The sequence below is a fragment of the Semicossyphus pulcher genome, unplaced genomic scaffold (genome assembly GCF_022749685.1).
Source record: "Semicossyphus pulcher isolate SPU_LCO1_2020_fin unplaced genomic scaffold, fSemPul1.0.p SCAF_5, whole genome shotgun sequence".
NCBI classification, from domain to species: domain Eukaryota; kingdom Metazoa; phylum Chordata; class Actinopteri; order Labriformes; family Labridae; genus Semicossyphus; species Semicossyphus pulcher.
Genome location: NW_027211726.1, coordinates 5373623 through 5389396, shown reverse-complemented (window position 1 = coordinate 5389396; position 15774 = coordinate 5373623). Strand labels below are relative to the sequence as shown.

General features: G+C 42.0%; 1 protein-coding gene across 1 annotated transcript; it reads left to right on the top strand.

Moving 5' to 3' along the window:
- The first annotated feature begins 2949 nt into the window (after positions 1-2949).
- Positions 2950-15264, top strand: LOC138608668 (BOLA class I histocompatibility antigen, alpha chain BL3-7-like). Its single transcript, XM_069681229.1, has 7 exons — positions 2950-3103; positions 5098-5364; positions 9086-9091; positions 12964-13242; positions 13611-13913; positions 14651-14790; positions 15259-15264. The coding sequence occupies exons 1-7, from the start codon at positions 3022-3024 to the stop codon at positions 15262-15264; spliced, it is 1083 nt and encodes a 360-aa protein (XP_069537330.1). The 5' UTR covers positions 2950-3021.
- Positions 15265-15774: the final 510 nt, after the last annotated feature.

The window sequence follows — 15774 nt, the reverse complement described above, 5'->3', positions numbered from 1 at the left end:
GTATTACTTCTCCTCGGAGTCAGCCCCAGCATGGGTAGACATCGAATCATTTTCACTTACACCTAAACTAACACTTAACGCATACATGTACTCTGCAAGTATTAAAAAGCTTAGGGAACAAACAACTAACCCATTTGTGTTGAATATGATCAATGTTTGGTACAATGTTAGAGATCTCCTTGGAGAAAACTCCTCAATATCCCATTTTAGTCCAATTTGGGTTAATGACCAATTTAAACCAGGTAAAGCGGACCAAGGCTTTCGTCTTTGGGCCACAAAAGGTCTTACTAAACTAGGAGATATGTTTCAAGACGAAAATTTGATGTCATTTGAACAGCTACGCACTAAATATGACCTTTTGAATAACCACTTTTTCAAATATTTGCAGGTAAGAAGCTTTATAACCGCTTCCCGTAATCAGTTATTAACTCCTCCACCTCTTTCTGAAATGGAACGTTTGATCTCTGGGAATTGTCATAGCAAAGGGCGTATTTCAGTGTTGTATGATATGTTGGTTTCTAACTCACCTGAATCCTCTACTGACCGGCTTGAAGCCTGGAAGAAAGATATTCAGGAAGATATCTCCTTGGATGACTGGGGTGTGATATGTTTTAATGCACATAGACAAACGGCAAACATGAGATTAAGATTACTACAATATAATTGGCTGATGCGATCCTACCTAACTCCTGCCAAATTACATCAGTTCAATAATAATATTCCAGATATTTGTGTTAAATGCGAACAGTTTAAAGGCACACTATTTCACTGCATGTGGGATTGCAAAGAGATTGCAACTTTTTGGTGTGAGATTTCACAAATAATACATAAAATGTTAGCTGTAAAGCTACCCCTTGACCCTAAAATGTTTATTTTAGGGTTATATCCTCCCACCCTAGTCATTTCAAGAAATAAACTAATTCTTATGAATATGTGTTTACTCCAAGCAAAACGTTCAATTGCCTTATCCTGGAAGAATACTCAAAGGCCACAGGTGGGCCAGTGGCTTAGAGAAATGAGTCATTGTTATGCTATGGAGAAGATAACTTATATCCTGAAAAGGAAAGGTGAAACCTTTGAAAAAATTTGGGGCCCTTTCACCCATCTACTGGGGAATGTTAGTGTGTCAGGTCTGCTACAAAGGGATGTCAATGTGAATCCATGAGAGATCTGGTCAACAGCTGTGGGGGACTGCACATGATCATTGACTTTTCATTCCCTTTGCTCTACCCCAGACATGGCAAAGATTTTGAGATTTTGAATTTTTGATAAACAATGAACAATAAGCAAATAAATGTACATTTAAAAATGAATAACTGGAACAGATCCATTCTGCCGGTGATCGTCTGTGGTCCGTTTTAAAGTACCTCTAGTGATGTGATTATGTGCGTTGCATGGGAAATTGTTGTCCCTGCCCCAAAATTGTTGTTTTTTTTTTGGTTTTTAATTTAATTTGATTTATTTTTGTCTGTCTGTTTGTTTGTTTCTTCATCTTCATTTCCAGTTTTTATGTTTTTGTCGTTATTATTATTCTTATTTGTCGTTTTGTCCTTTCTATGCCTATTATTTACGCTGTTGATATTAAGTTAGTGTAAGGTATATATTATGTATAGGATATGTCTTATAACTATGTTGATAAAAGGAAATAAACATATTGTTCAAAAAAGAAAGAATGCAGGTTTAAGGTTCCTCCACAACTGGCTTCACTTCTTCAAGTTAAGGCCACGTTCACCTCTTATGTACAGGCTTATAATAAACTCAGGTGTTGATCCGCAGTGAGCATGAAGAGCTTCTGTCAACCAGAGTTTATGTGTCAATGTCACAAAAATATAAATGTAACATCTAGATAAAAGATGTGACACTTATATCGATCTGTTTGTGTTCTGTTAACGACTGATTTAATGATTCAAAAGTGGGGATTGAAACAGAGTTTACAGCGTCAAAGCCAGAGAGAAATGAAAACCAGCATCAGGTGTTCAAACATCAGCAGAGGTGTCACATTTCTCCTGTTGGAGCAGTTTTCAGCGTACACAGCTCCAAATCACTTCAGCAGCATTGAACCTGTCAGACAGAGCTGACCTGATCTGATGTTTGAGAAGCTCTCTGACTCTCTTTCTGCTTTCAGTTTACTGCTTTGGTTCTTGTTTTCAAAGACAAACTGTGAGTCAAAATGTTTCATTTAAACTATCTTTAGTTAAATTGTAATGATTGTCCTGACAGTTAGTTAGTTTGTGCTCAGACCTGTGTGAAGGCCTCGACTGACATGTTACACACAACACAGATATAAAAGTAAATCATTTGATATTGACTTTAAAGAATATAAGATGTCTCCCTCCATCACATTTAATAACCTCATTTAATGTTATGATTGTGCACAGATGTATTTAAATATCAGATAATAACAGACCTCATGAGTACAATGGTTCTGCTGCACACCAACTGCAGGTTTGAGCCACTAGGGGGAGCACCTCCCCACATTTACTCTCTATAACATGTATGAAACAACACTTCGCTTGTTGTTTGTTGTTTATATTTGGATCAGAGCTGTTTTTAATCTCAGAACAAAAGCACAATAAGACCGACTGCATCCTCACAAACTCAATTTGATCTGTATCTGACCTCTGACCTCCCAGAAAGTTAAAACATTTGTGCTCATTGCATCACATTAACCTACAAAATATTATAGCAAATCTGAGCAGCAGGAGGTTTAATACGACTTTCACATGTGAACAAAGATGATAGAATAAAGTCCCGCGCGTCCCCCAATGCTTTCAGGTGCAATAGGGGTCTTCAGATGGGCTGAAACCATAGCTAACTTTACTTTCACTTTCATTGATAACCTCAGTGGGTCAGTTTTACCGAGTTACAAGTGACGTTGATGCTCAGGCTAAATTCCTATTGGCTTTAGAGGTCGATATCAGAGCTCCATTTTCTCTCACACCATTTCACCCTCAGAGCTCGAGCTTGTAGCACGGTTTGTCTTTAGCTCACCAAAGAGACTTATTAGCTTTAAGTTCATCTATGTTGAAGAAGTCACAGGTCACAATGAAGACTTTGATGCTCCTGACTCTCCTGGGAACAGTCCTACATGACGCGACGGCAGGTGAGTAAAGAATAATTTAAGTCGATTGATTGTAAAGAGAAAAATGTTTGTATAATGTATCAATTTGAGGTTCATATGATAGTATTTTATGTTTAGTTTCAGGAGTTTCAAATTCAGTCCTTAACTTGTTCATATCCTCTTTATAGAAACAGTGTTAATTTAGTGCTATTTATCATGACTTATTTTAGAACTAAAGTTAATATTTGTTCTAGTTTTTAATTGATTAATAATGATAATAATTGTCTTATAGTGTCTATATTTCATCTGAATTTATAACAAATAAAAAAATGTATGTTGCATATGTTCAAAAATGTTGCACATAGAAACACAATCAGCGACAACATACTGAACCTAAATATGACATTTTCCTCGTTATATAGTTTTACCTCGAAATATATATTTGAACTTATACAACATTAAAATTAATCTTAAAGCTATTTCTTAGACATTCGTCATTTTTATTGTTGGTATCTTTGTACGTTGGTCGATAAGTATCAGTAAACTTAAAGCAGGTTTGAAGTAGGTTGGAAACATTCCCATTACAGAGTTTGTCCACCAGAGGGCACTGACGAGTTAATTTAGAAACTGAAATATGGGCTCAGTTTGGATTTTGGGCACAAAAACAAGTTTGATCTCTGAAAGTGTCCAAACAGCATCAGCCTCAAAGAACAGTATTAATCAGACTATAATCTTTGGGTATTTTATTAACTAACAAGACGTATTCCTGCACAGATTTGTAAAACTTCTTCAGTGTGTGCCGTGCGTTTAACACGGAAAATGATCTACATGCACTCAGAGAGCAGACGACAGAGCAGGATTTTTACACGATCAATTATTTAACTGGCAAAACTCACAGAAACCTGTTAGAACAAAAACAACGTTTAAATCAGGACTAAGAGAAGCTCAGTTTATGGTGGAGGGAATGTTAGAATTTAATAAATAATATTAGTTATTAAAAACAAAATTCTGCAAATAGAAAATGTGTAGAATCACTACATGTGAAATATAAATATGTTGATTAAAGATATAGAGGTGTGTCCGTTCACATTTTTCTGAGATTGTCATAATTAACAGAAAATTTAAATCGTTCACATAATATTTTTATGAAAGACTAACGGAGTTAATTATATAATACTTTAATTTGAACAAATACATTTACATTAAAACGAGTTACACAAGAGTCCATTTCCTTTTTTATTGATCGTATTCAGAAAAAACATTTATATCCATAAATTTGACATCGACAAACCATCTTATATTAAAATACAAATATATTACTGATGATTTCATTGACTAATAAAAACAATAACAAAATAAAAGAGTAAAACCTTCTTCTAAACCAAAGAAGATTAAATCAAATCTGTACTTCAAAACCTTATGAAGAAACTTAAGTTATCATTGGTCACTACTGATGATATAAAATTAAGACCATAAAAGATGTTATTTAATTAAATAGACAATAAATAACATTTGATTTATTGGTTTATAAATCAGATTGAATCACGTGTACATTTTGTTCAGAGGTTTGAGATTTCAGATTTCAAACTAATAAGATAACGAGTGTAAACTGCTAAAGAAGTTTCCTGAAGATTGAATGAAGACACAAACTGGAAATCAAACTGGAGTTTCACTTCACACTAAGATATCCAGCACTAGATAAAAAGATGATTTATGACAGACTGTTTGATGTCAGTGAAAGTCAGGTACACGACTGCATGAGCTGAATTTATGACTTGTTAAATATTTCCTTTCAGAATAAAAACATTTTGAAGACACATTCATCAGAAATATTAGAATAAAAAGTTCAAGAGAAACTTTGTTTTTAAATCTACACAAACATTGTTTTAGTGTTTATTGACTGCAAAGAGATGATGAGCTTGTGTTGAATGTGCTGTAGTTCTTTTTGATTCTGTGTGCTGGATCATTAAATTGTTCAGTGATTCATTAAAGTGTCAAATAAAACCTGAAATGATCACATGAACTTTTTCTTACAGTGCCTCACTCTCTGAAGTATTTCTACACTGGGTCTTCTGGAGTCCCAAACTTCCCAGAGTTTGTAGCTGTTGGGTATGTTGATGATGTTCAGATGATTCACTATGACAGCAACACCAGGAGAGCAGAACCCAAACAGGACTGGATGAGAAGAGGCACAGCAGAGGATCCTGACTACTGGCAGAGGAGCACTGATCTCGCTGTGGGTGAACAGCAGAGCTTCAAATCCAACATAGAAATTGTAAAGCAGCGCTTCAACCAAACTGGAGGTTTGTTCATGTTTAACTTTCTACTGATGAAATGTTGTTTATATTTTCATCCTGTATTTTAGACAGATGTGACCACACACACACACACACACACACACACACACACACACACACACACACACACACACACACTCACACACACACACACACTCACACACACACTCACACACACACACTCTTTCTCTCTCTCTCTGTGACACACACACACACACACACACACACTCTCTCTCTCGCTCTGTTGCACACACACACTCACACACACACACTCTCTCTCTCGCTCTCTCTCTCTCACACACACACACTCTCTCTCTCTCTCTCTCTCTCTCTCTCTCTCTCTCTCTCTCTTTCACTCTCTCACAAATGCAAACACACACACACACTCTCACTCTCTCTCACACACACTCTCTCTCACACACACACACACACACACACACTCACTCTCTCTCTCGCTCTCTCTCTCTCACACACACACACTCTCTCTCTTTCTCTCTCTCTCTCTCCCTCTCTCTCTCTCTCTCTCTCTCTCTCTCTGAGTGGACGGCGTGTGGCAGCGTGAGCTCCAGCGTGAGCGAGTTTCAATCTGTTGTTTGTGTTTATTTCTCTTTATTTTCTTTACTTTCTTCCTGTCTGGTGTTTTCAGGTGTAGTGTAGTTTGGTAGCGTGTCTACCAGCTCGACTGGGCAACGTGCCCGTCGTAGATGTGGGAATGGAGTTGGAGAAGTTGACACGCCGACATGCAGTGAAGCTGGTGCCGGCAGTCAGCTGCTCGGTGGAGGAGGCGAGTTTAGCGGTTGGAGAGGTGGTGGGTTACGACAGTGTGAAGTCTGCCTCCCGCATGAATGGAGCCGTTGTTATCTTTCTCGATAGCACCGTCAAAGTCGGTGAAGTGGTGGAGGAAGGTGCAGTCATCAAAGACACTTTCACCCCCGTACTCCCTCTTGTTAATCCGGCTAAAAAGATAATCATCTCTAACGCCCCCCCGTTCATTAAAAATGACATGTTGGCCAAAGAGCTCTCCAGGTATGGACAGGTAGTCTCCCCGATCAAGATGGTTTGTCTCGGCTGTAAATCTTCTGAAACATGTTGTTTGTCACAGGAGGCCGGTGTTCATGGTGCTTAAAGACAACACTGCCGACTTGAATCTGTCCTTTAATTTCAAAGTAGAGCGATTTAACGACATGATGTTTGCTACGTCAGAAACAATGAAATGTTTTGGTTGTGGTGTGGAGGGGCATTTAATCTGCTCCTGCCCGGAAAACTCCAGTAGAGCTGAAGCTGCCCCCCGGAGAGGCAGGGTCCCTGATGCTAGAAACAAGTGTAACAGAGTCACTGAGGAGCGGCAGGAAAAGGACAGCAGGCAGGGAGACGCAGAAACAGAAACAAAGTCACAGAAGGAGTCAGGTGAACAAAGTGAGATTTAAAACAGGAGGGAACAAACAGGTGTGATAAGTGAAAGTCAGGATGCAGAGTGAGCTCAGGGAAATGTAATCTCAGTGTGTGCTGACTCTGTGGAAGATGAGGACATGTCTGATGATGAGTTATTAAAAATGTCACAGAAGAGAAAGAGCCCAGAAAGTGTGCAGAACAGTGCTAAAGGGTCCAAAGTGAAGAAAGGTCTAAAGGCTGTTCCAGCAGAGTCTGACAGTGAGTTCATGTCCACACAGGAGGACGGACACAGAAGGTTCACTTTAGCTAAAATCCAGAAGTTCCTTCAGGACACTCGGGGAGCGAAGCTGGTGAAAGTAGAGAGCTACTTTCCAGACCTGCAGCGGTTTGTTGAGTCAGCTCGGCCTCTAACCAAACAGTCCGGAGCGTTTGGGGACGAAGGCCTCACAGGTCAGGAGGTTTATCGTCTCAGGAAACTGATTCTAAAAGTTAAAGCACAAATCCTTGAAGATGATGCTTAAACAGACTCTGATCTCTTTCTTTTTCTTTCTGTGGTGTGTTTTTCTTGTGTCTTCTATAAACCTCTCTCTCTCCATGTGTGACTTCAGAGTCGGCACTTTGAACCTGAACGGAGCTCGAGATGTTGCTAAAAGAGCCGCTCTGTTTCAGCTGCAGGAGTTTAAGAAGTTAGATGTGCTGATGGTTCAGGAGACACACAGCACCTCCGAGAGTGAAAGTCAGTGGAGGAGAGAGTGGGGTGGGGATGTGATCCGGAGCCATAAGTCCAGCTGTAGTGGAGGAGTTGGGATTATGTTCTCTAGAAGCTTCCTGCCTGTCTCATGTGAGGTAGAGGAAGTTATTGAAGGCTGTTTACTGAAGGTCAAAGTTCAGTATGAAAATGTTAAGCTCCCTCTGATTAATGTTTATGTACCATGCACTCATGTGGACAGACTTACTGTTCTGGGTGTGTTGTGTGACACCATCAGACGCTGCAGCAGTGACGAGTATTTATTTCTGGGTGGAGGTTTTAACTGGACAGAAAATCCAACTGGACAGGAATCACCAGGAGCCTCATGCTGCTTCATCACACAGGCTCAGACAGCTCACAGAGACTCAGGAGCTGGCTGATGTGTGGAGGAGTTTCAATCATAATCACAGACAGTACACCTGGAGTCACTCTAAAGACGATGTTTTATCTCTGGCCAGGCTGGATCGCTTGTGTTCTTTCAAACACCAGCTGAGTGTTTTTAAAGGCTGTCACATAAACCCTGTGGGCTTCACGGATCACTGTCTTGTGTTTTGTTCTGTTTTTATTAAGAAGGTCGGACTGAACAGTGCTTATTGGCATTTTAACACGGCCCTGTTACATGATAAGGCTTTTAGGGATGCTGTGGAGGATTCTGGGTCACCCACAGACAGTGTAAGTCTGACTTTGATTGTGTTCAGCAGTGGTGGGACTTTGGCAAATGTCAGATCAAACAATTGTGTCAGTATTATACTCGCAATGTCACCAGAGACATCAGCAGATCTTTGAGAGATCTAGAGACTGAAGTGGTGGAGCTCCAGCGTTTGGTAGACTCCACAGGAAATCGAGGGCTGTTGGATTCCCTTCAATCTAAAAAGTCGGCTCTAGCCAACCTGCTGGGCGTCACAGCACAGGGGGCCCTGGTCAGATCTCGTGTCCTGGATGTCACACTGATGGATGCTCCATCTCACTTCTTCTTTGGCCTGGAGAGGAAACATGGACAGAAAAAGATCATCCATTCTTTACGGTCCAGAAACGGTTCTTCCATCTCAGACTCCTCTGACATCAGGAAGTTTGCAGCTAACTTTTACAAGGACTTCTACAGGAGTGAATTTACAGAGCGTCCAGAGGTGTGTGAGTCCTTCTATGCTGGTCTTCCTCAGGTTGGGGCAGAGGAAAATGTGAAGTTGGAGGCCCAGCTGTCCCTGCCTGAACTGTACTCTGCGTTGATGAGTCTGCAGCATGGTAGAGCTCCTGGGATTGAGTCCTTCTGGTCTGTGCTGGGGGAGGATCTGCTGGAGGTGATCAGAGACAGTTTGGAGAGGGGTCGGCTGCCTCTGAGCTGCAGGAGGGCGGTCATTACTCTGCTGCCAAAGAAGAGTGACCTGCAGGAATTGAAAAACTGGAGACCGGTGTCGTTACTTTGCACAGACTTTTAAATCTTGTCCAAGGTCCTGGCCTCTAGACTCAGACAGGTGATGGGCTCCATCATCCACGCTGATCAGACCCACTGTGTGCCCGGCAGGCTCATTAGTGATAACATCACTCTGATTCGAGATGTTCTGGAGGTCTCTCGTTCATTGGCTGTAGACACTGGTTTGATTTCAATAGACCAGGAAAAGGCTTTTGATCGGGTTGAACACCAGTATCTGTGGCAGACTCGAGCTGCCTTTGGGTTCAGCCCACGTGTCATAGCCAAGATCCAGGTGTTGTACTGTGGCATTGAGAGTGTTCTAAAAACCAATGGAGGTCTGAGTGCTCCTTTTAGTGTGCAGAGGGGGGTGAGGCAGGGATGTCCCTTGTCTGGCATGTTACACTCTTCAGCCATTGAACCTCTGCTTCACAAACTGACCTCAGATCTGTGCGGGGTGTGTTTTCCAGGCTCTGATGTTCATTTTAAACTGTCTGCATACGCTGATGATGCCGTTGTCCTGGTAAATAAGCAGAAAGATATTGATCTGTTAGAAAGAAATGTTAATTTATTTGGTTCCATGTCTTCTGCCAAAGTGAACTGGGTGAAAAGTGAGGCTGTCATGGTGGGGGAGAGGCTGAGGGATCAGCTCAGTCTACCTGGAGGTCTGGTCTGGAAAAAAGGAGGTCTGAAATATCTGGGAGTCTTTTTGGGGAATGAGACCTTCATAAAGAAAAATTGGGAAAGTGTTGTGGAAAAGGTCAAAGGTCGTCTTAAGAAATGGAGGTGGTTGTTGCCTAAAATGTGTTTTAGAGGGCGGGTACTTGTGGCCAATAGTCTGGTCTCCTCTGCTCTGTGGCACATGTTGGCCTGTGTCGATCCTCCTCCCTCTCTCCTGTCTGACGTCCAAAAAGTGTTGGTGGATTTTTTCTGGGACAGGCTGCATTGGGTTCCTCAGAGTGTGCTCTTTCTCCCTAAAGAGGAGGGAGGGCAGGGTCTGGTTCATCTAGCCAGTAGGGGTGCTACTGTCCGCCTTCAGTTCATGCAGAGACTGCTCACTGGGCCCGCTGACCTGGTGTGGAGGCCGCTGTCCTGCTGTATCCTGCAGCGTTTTGGTGGACTGGGACTGAGCTCTGTTTTTAATGGATTTAAAGAAAGTGAACATGTCCTCTCTGCCAGGGTTTTATCTCAGTGTTTTTACAGTGTGGACTCTGCTGAAGAAGCAGAGACAGGAACAGGCAGACTCTCTGTACTGGCTGCTTAAAGAGCCGGTGTTGTTAGGCGGACGCTTGGGCTCTCCTCGCTGGGCTGGACCCACTCTGTCCAGAATGTTCCTCTCTGCCAGGATCTCTACGCTGGGGCAGGTGGTGGAGCCGACTGGACCTCAGTTGGACAATCCGGCTGGTCTGGCTGCTCGTCTGGGAGTGAGATCCACACGGATCATAAGACAGTTACTGAGGCGCTGGAAACATCAGCTGACAGGGCACCAGTGGTCTCTACTTACTGACTATGGTGACGGCTCTCTGCTGCCAGACAGCTCTGACCCCTACCCTGCTCTCGCACTGCTTCCTGACCTGAAGGACTGCTCTGGTCTTTTACTGGCTTCCACCAACACTGCAGGTGTTTCTTTAAGTGACGGGGCGGGGAAGACTTTTTACAAACTGATTGTTAAGACTGTACATAAAAAAGCCCTGAATGGTCGCAGTGACACCCCCTGGAGGACTTATCTGGGGCTCAGTCCTGAGGCCAGACCTGAGTGGAGGTCTCTGTACAAACCCCCCCCGATCAAGAAACATGCAGACCTACAGTGGAGGATCCTACATGGCATCATAGCTGTCACTGCTTTTATTTCTGTTCTGAATGTCAGTGTGCAGGATACGTGTCCTTCCTGTGAGCACAGGGAGACAGTGTTTCACTGCTCTTTAGAGTGCACTCGTCTGACTCCTCTGTTTGTTTTACTGGGAAAGTTTTTTGGCTGTTTTAAAGAGATTTTTACTTAACAGGTTTTTATCTGTGGGTTCAAATACACTCGGCACCAAAAGCATAAATGTCAGAGCATAAATTTCCTCCTGGGACAAGCAAAGATGGCCATATATGTGAGCAGGAAGAGGAAGGTGGGGGAATCTTTGGAGCTTCATGTAAAGCTACTGTTTGTGAAAATGTTGAAGTCCAGGTTGTTGTTGGACTTCAGTTTTTACGGAGCCAACCAGGACCTGGAGAGTTTCCAGTCAGTCTGGGCTCATGAGAGGGTGCTGTGCTCTGTGGTGGAGGGTCAGCTGTTGGTGGGAGACATGCTGAAGTGAAACTGTGAATGTGATTGGTGCGTTTAAAACAAGGTTGTGTTATGTTTTTGTACAGTGTGAAGAGTGATCAATAAAGATCTGGTTAAAAATCAAATCTCACACACACACACACACACACACACACACACACACACACACACACAGTCAGGAGTGTGTCACTGACGTAGTTGAAGCTGTTTGGAGGCGTTTCTTGTCTGAAACACAGTCAGACTCACAGAAACATCACTGACACTCAGACTGCTGGATGCTGCTAAACTGCCCTGATGCAGCGTTTCTGTCCATCCCATAATAACCTTCAGAGATTATTAACCCTTTATCTCCACTAGATTAGACCAGAATAACTCGACTGGGCTGCCCACAGTCAGTCGGTCCATATGAACTCTCCTGTAGAAAACCTGTTGATCACAACAGCTCTACAACACACAGCTGATAGAGGAACGTCAGCGCCTGGTTTCTAAAACTAAGGTGCAGGACTGTAAATGGGACACAGGCTGCTTGTGCTGGGTCCGCACATGAGAGGAGGAGCAGCGTGTGTTAATGAACGTGGCTGACAGGACGACATGATGAATGTGTGATTGTGATCAGAGGTTTCAAAAGTGTAACAGCTCGACTCTGCTGCACTGACCACACTGTGTCCATGATATATAAAGAGCAGAAACACAGATCAGATTAATTGAACTGGACCTCAGTGTGTCTCTGACATAATATACTATTGAAAGAAATGAAATGCTGTTCAGTGTTGCTCAGACGGAAGAAGCAACTTAAAGATTTCACCTTTTTGCCTCTGGGACGTTGTGATGAACTTATTTGACTTTTTAAAGACATTTAACAGATTAAACTATTTATTGATTAATTAAAAAATAGTCATAACATAATCAAACATGACAAACATGATTAGTTTGTTCTCTCAAAATGTAGAAAACAGATGAGATCAGATTATCTCCACTGTGCTGACCACAGTGTGTCGGTTCGTCCTCTCAGGCAGCATCAAGCCGACGCCTGCAGGTAGAAACAGCTGTCGGTTGTGTCTAATGATTGACTGATGGATGGACCAATCAGGACGCACAGACTGCCTCCCAGTCTCCATAGTGGTCCTGGTGGTCTCTGCCTTATTGTGAGCAGTTGTAGTAACACACTGCTGAACACTGTGCTGGCTGAGCAGGAGGAGTCTACAGACTGATCCTGGACTGAGACTCTCCTTCAGTGGAAGCTTCTAGAGCAGCTCGGGGCGGTCTAGTGTGTAGTTTGTCACAGGGAGAGGGTTTTGAGTGTGTGTGTGTGTGTGTGTGTGTGTGTGTGTGTGTGTGTGTGTGTGTGTGTGTGTGTGTGTGTGTGTGTGTGTGTGTGTGTGTGTGTGTGTGTGTGTGTGTGTGTGTGTGTGTGTGTTGGCCTCAGTGTGTCTCTGTGGTAATAAAACAACAGCAGGATGTGAACTGTGTTAGGATGTCACTCTGTTTCCCAGCAGTCTCTCTCTCTCTCTCTCTCTCTCTCTCTCTCTCTCTCTCTCTCTCTCTCTCTCTCTCTCTCTCTAAACCGTCCACACTGTCCACATGATGATTGGCTGTGAGCGTCTTCCATCCAGCCAATAACAGCAGGAGGTGTAGGTGCTCTGTGTTGGTGTGTGTGGATCAGTGTGTCTCTGTTAATAGATGATGACTGGGCTGTGATCTCACTCTGCTCTCTCTCTCTCTCTCTCTCTCTCTCTCTCTCTCTCTCTCTCTCTCTCTCTCTCTCTCTCTCTCTCTCTCTCTCAGGTATCCACCTTTACCAGGAGATGTACGGCTGTGAGTGGGATGATGAGACTCAAGACGTTAATGGTTTTGATCAGGTTGGTTATGATGGAGAAGACTTCGTAGTGCTGGACATGAGGACAGATACATGGATCGCTCCAACACCACAGGCTGTCATCACCAAACACAAGTGGGATAATAACAGAGCTCAAATAGCACAGGACAAGAACTACCTCACCCAGATTTGCCCCGAGTGGGTGAAGAAGTATGTGGACTATGGGAGGAGCTCTCTGCTGAGAACAGGTAGAATCACATGACCTGATGTGTTTTTATTAGCACGACGTTCATACACCTCTTCTCTTCCTGACATGACAATAAATGTTACACACATTTCTCTTTCTCTCCTGCTCTCTCTTCATCTTTCTGCTTCTCTCTCTTTCTCTCTACTTTTTATTCTCACTCTTTTGTCTCCTTTTGTCTTTTTCCTTCCTCTGCCCTCCCATATTTATATCATTTACACTCCAGTGAGCTTCTTTTTCTTTGCATAGGTACTATAAATATAATCTTGATATTCAGGCATTTAAATACATGACAGTTAACAGGAATTATGATATTAATTAACAGTAAATGATGATAAAGAAACTACAATCGGTTTTTCTCTCTCTCTCCAGACCTCCCCTCAGTGTCTCTCCTCCAGAAGACTTCCTCCTCTCCAGTCAGCTGCCACGCTACAGGTTTCTACCCTAACAGCGCCGTGATGTTCTGGAGGAAAGATGGAGCGGAGCTTCATGAGGACGTGGACCACGGAGAGATCCTCCCCAACCACGACGGATCCTTCCAGATGAGTGTCGAGCTGAAGCTTCCATCAGAGTCCTCTGCAGACTGGGGGAAGTACGAATGTGTGTTTCAGCTCTCTGGTGTGAAGGAGGACATCGTCACCAAGCTGGGCACAAAAGCGATCAGGACCAACGAAGGTAAGACTGGAGTCAGAGGGGATGAGAGTGGGAAGTTCACTGTAACAGTCCTGTGTTGGAAGGGAAGTTTTGTTTCCTTATATTGTTTTTCACTCACTTTCATCAAGTTTTTTCTACATTTAATAAACAGTTTGAAGGCTGAGATTAGTATGAAACCAATGTAAGTGTCCACCTCTGGACCCTGACAGCAAAACAATAAAAGAATAAAAAGAAACTTTTATCAGATTTAAATGATTTGTTTCAAAGGATTATAGATGACTGCAGCTGTTTGTGCTGTCTGTCCGCTCTTTACTGACCTTTGATCAACACAGACAAATGTCAATAATGAAACACAAAAAAGTGTTTTTGTTCAGTTTATATTTTTGATAAAGACTTCTTTTTATTTACCTCCAATAGAAGACATTTTTTAGAAAGTTGTCTGAAGATTATTGTAAAAAGAATTTACTCAAACAAGTTTAGAATGTTTTTTTTCAGTCATTGTGTAACCATTTACATGTTCAGAGATTATAGGCACTGTATTTTACTTCATGTCAGTTTTAGGAGATGAGTTCATGGACTTGTTCAAAGATTCAGCATCAATACAGTAATTATCTACAGACAGGATGAGAGTTAACATCAGCAGCACAAACAAACTGTGCTTATATTCAGGATTATGGTCTGACTGGCAGATGTTCTTCTCTTTCACCTGCTTCACCTGCTCAGGTTGTGACTGTGTTTTGTTGTTTTCTGCTCAACAGGGAATTCCATGCACGTGACCATCGGCATCATTGCTGCAGTGCTTGTTCTTGCTCTCGCCCTCATCGCTGCCGTTGTGTTCATGTTGAAGAAGAGGAATGGTGAGAGACCAAAGCAGAAACATGAAGTCATTTTATTTTCTGTATTTTCTTTCTAGACTTTTTTTCTGTCCAGTTTGCAAAAGTGAAACAAATGATCTTCTTAACATTTAAAATGTGTTTTTATCAACGTTAAGCGCTGTAAGACCCAGAAACAGTTTAATTATAATTTGACTGCAGCACGATGATGTAAGGAAGAGGCCATCAGAAAAGAAATAGTGTAAGATTTAAACAAAAGTCATAAGGATTTATTTATCAGTTTGAGTTGGTATTAGAGAGGATCATCACTGGACTGAAGGTGACACTGTCTGAAATATTTAACGGTTACATCTTTAATAATGTGTTTGTATTTATTTTCAGCCAAACGCCCTCCATCTCGTAAGTACAACCTGTTTTATTCTATTCACTCTGAGCTGAAACGCTCTCTTTGTATTAAAGCGGTTTTCTGGAGTGTTATCTGTTGTGATATTATATATCTGCTGCTTGTTAACATTGTGCTTCTGACCTCACAGCTGTGAACAACCCTGTCGTGGAGCAAGAAAAAATGCTTGAGAATCAAAATGCCTAAAAGACAAACACACCACCCTGAACACAGTGAGTAGCATCACATAGGCCGTGAACTTGTTGCTTTAAAGCTGCTTTAAACTGTTCAAAGGAACCTTCTGTGATTCTTTATTATTGTAACATGTTGGTGACACATTTTAGCTGTCAATAAAATATTTGACCATAAACTCGTCTTCTACAAAAATAAGTGAAACTGTTGGATTGATGATTGAAGCAAACATATTTTAGGTCTCAATGACTTTTAATATTCAGCTTTGTGGAAACTTACTCTGCAAACATTTATGAAGTTATTTTGTTTTTGATTTCATGTTTGTTTTTTCTTCTTCAGGTTTATGGATACGTTTTGCACTGGAACAAGCAGCGCTTCCAGCACATTGTCCTGGGAATTTATTGGTTATTCATCACATGAAATGAGCTGATCAGGGTTGGAAATCTCGATTTAGATGCTTATTGATTGAAATGCA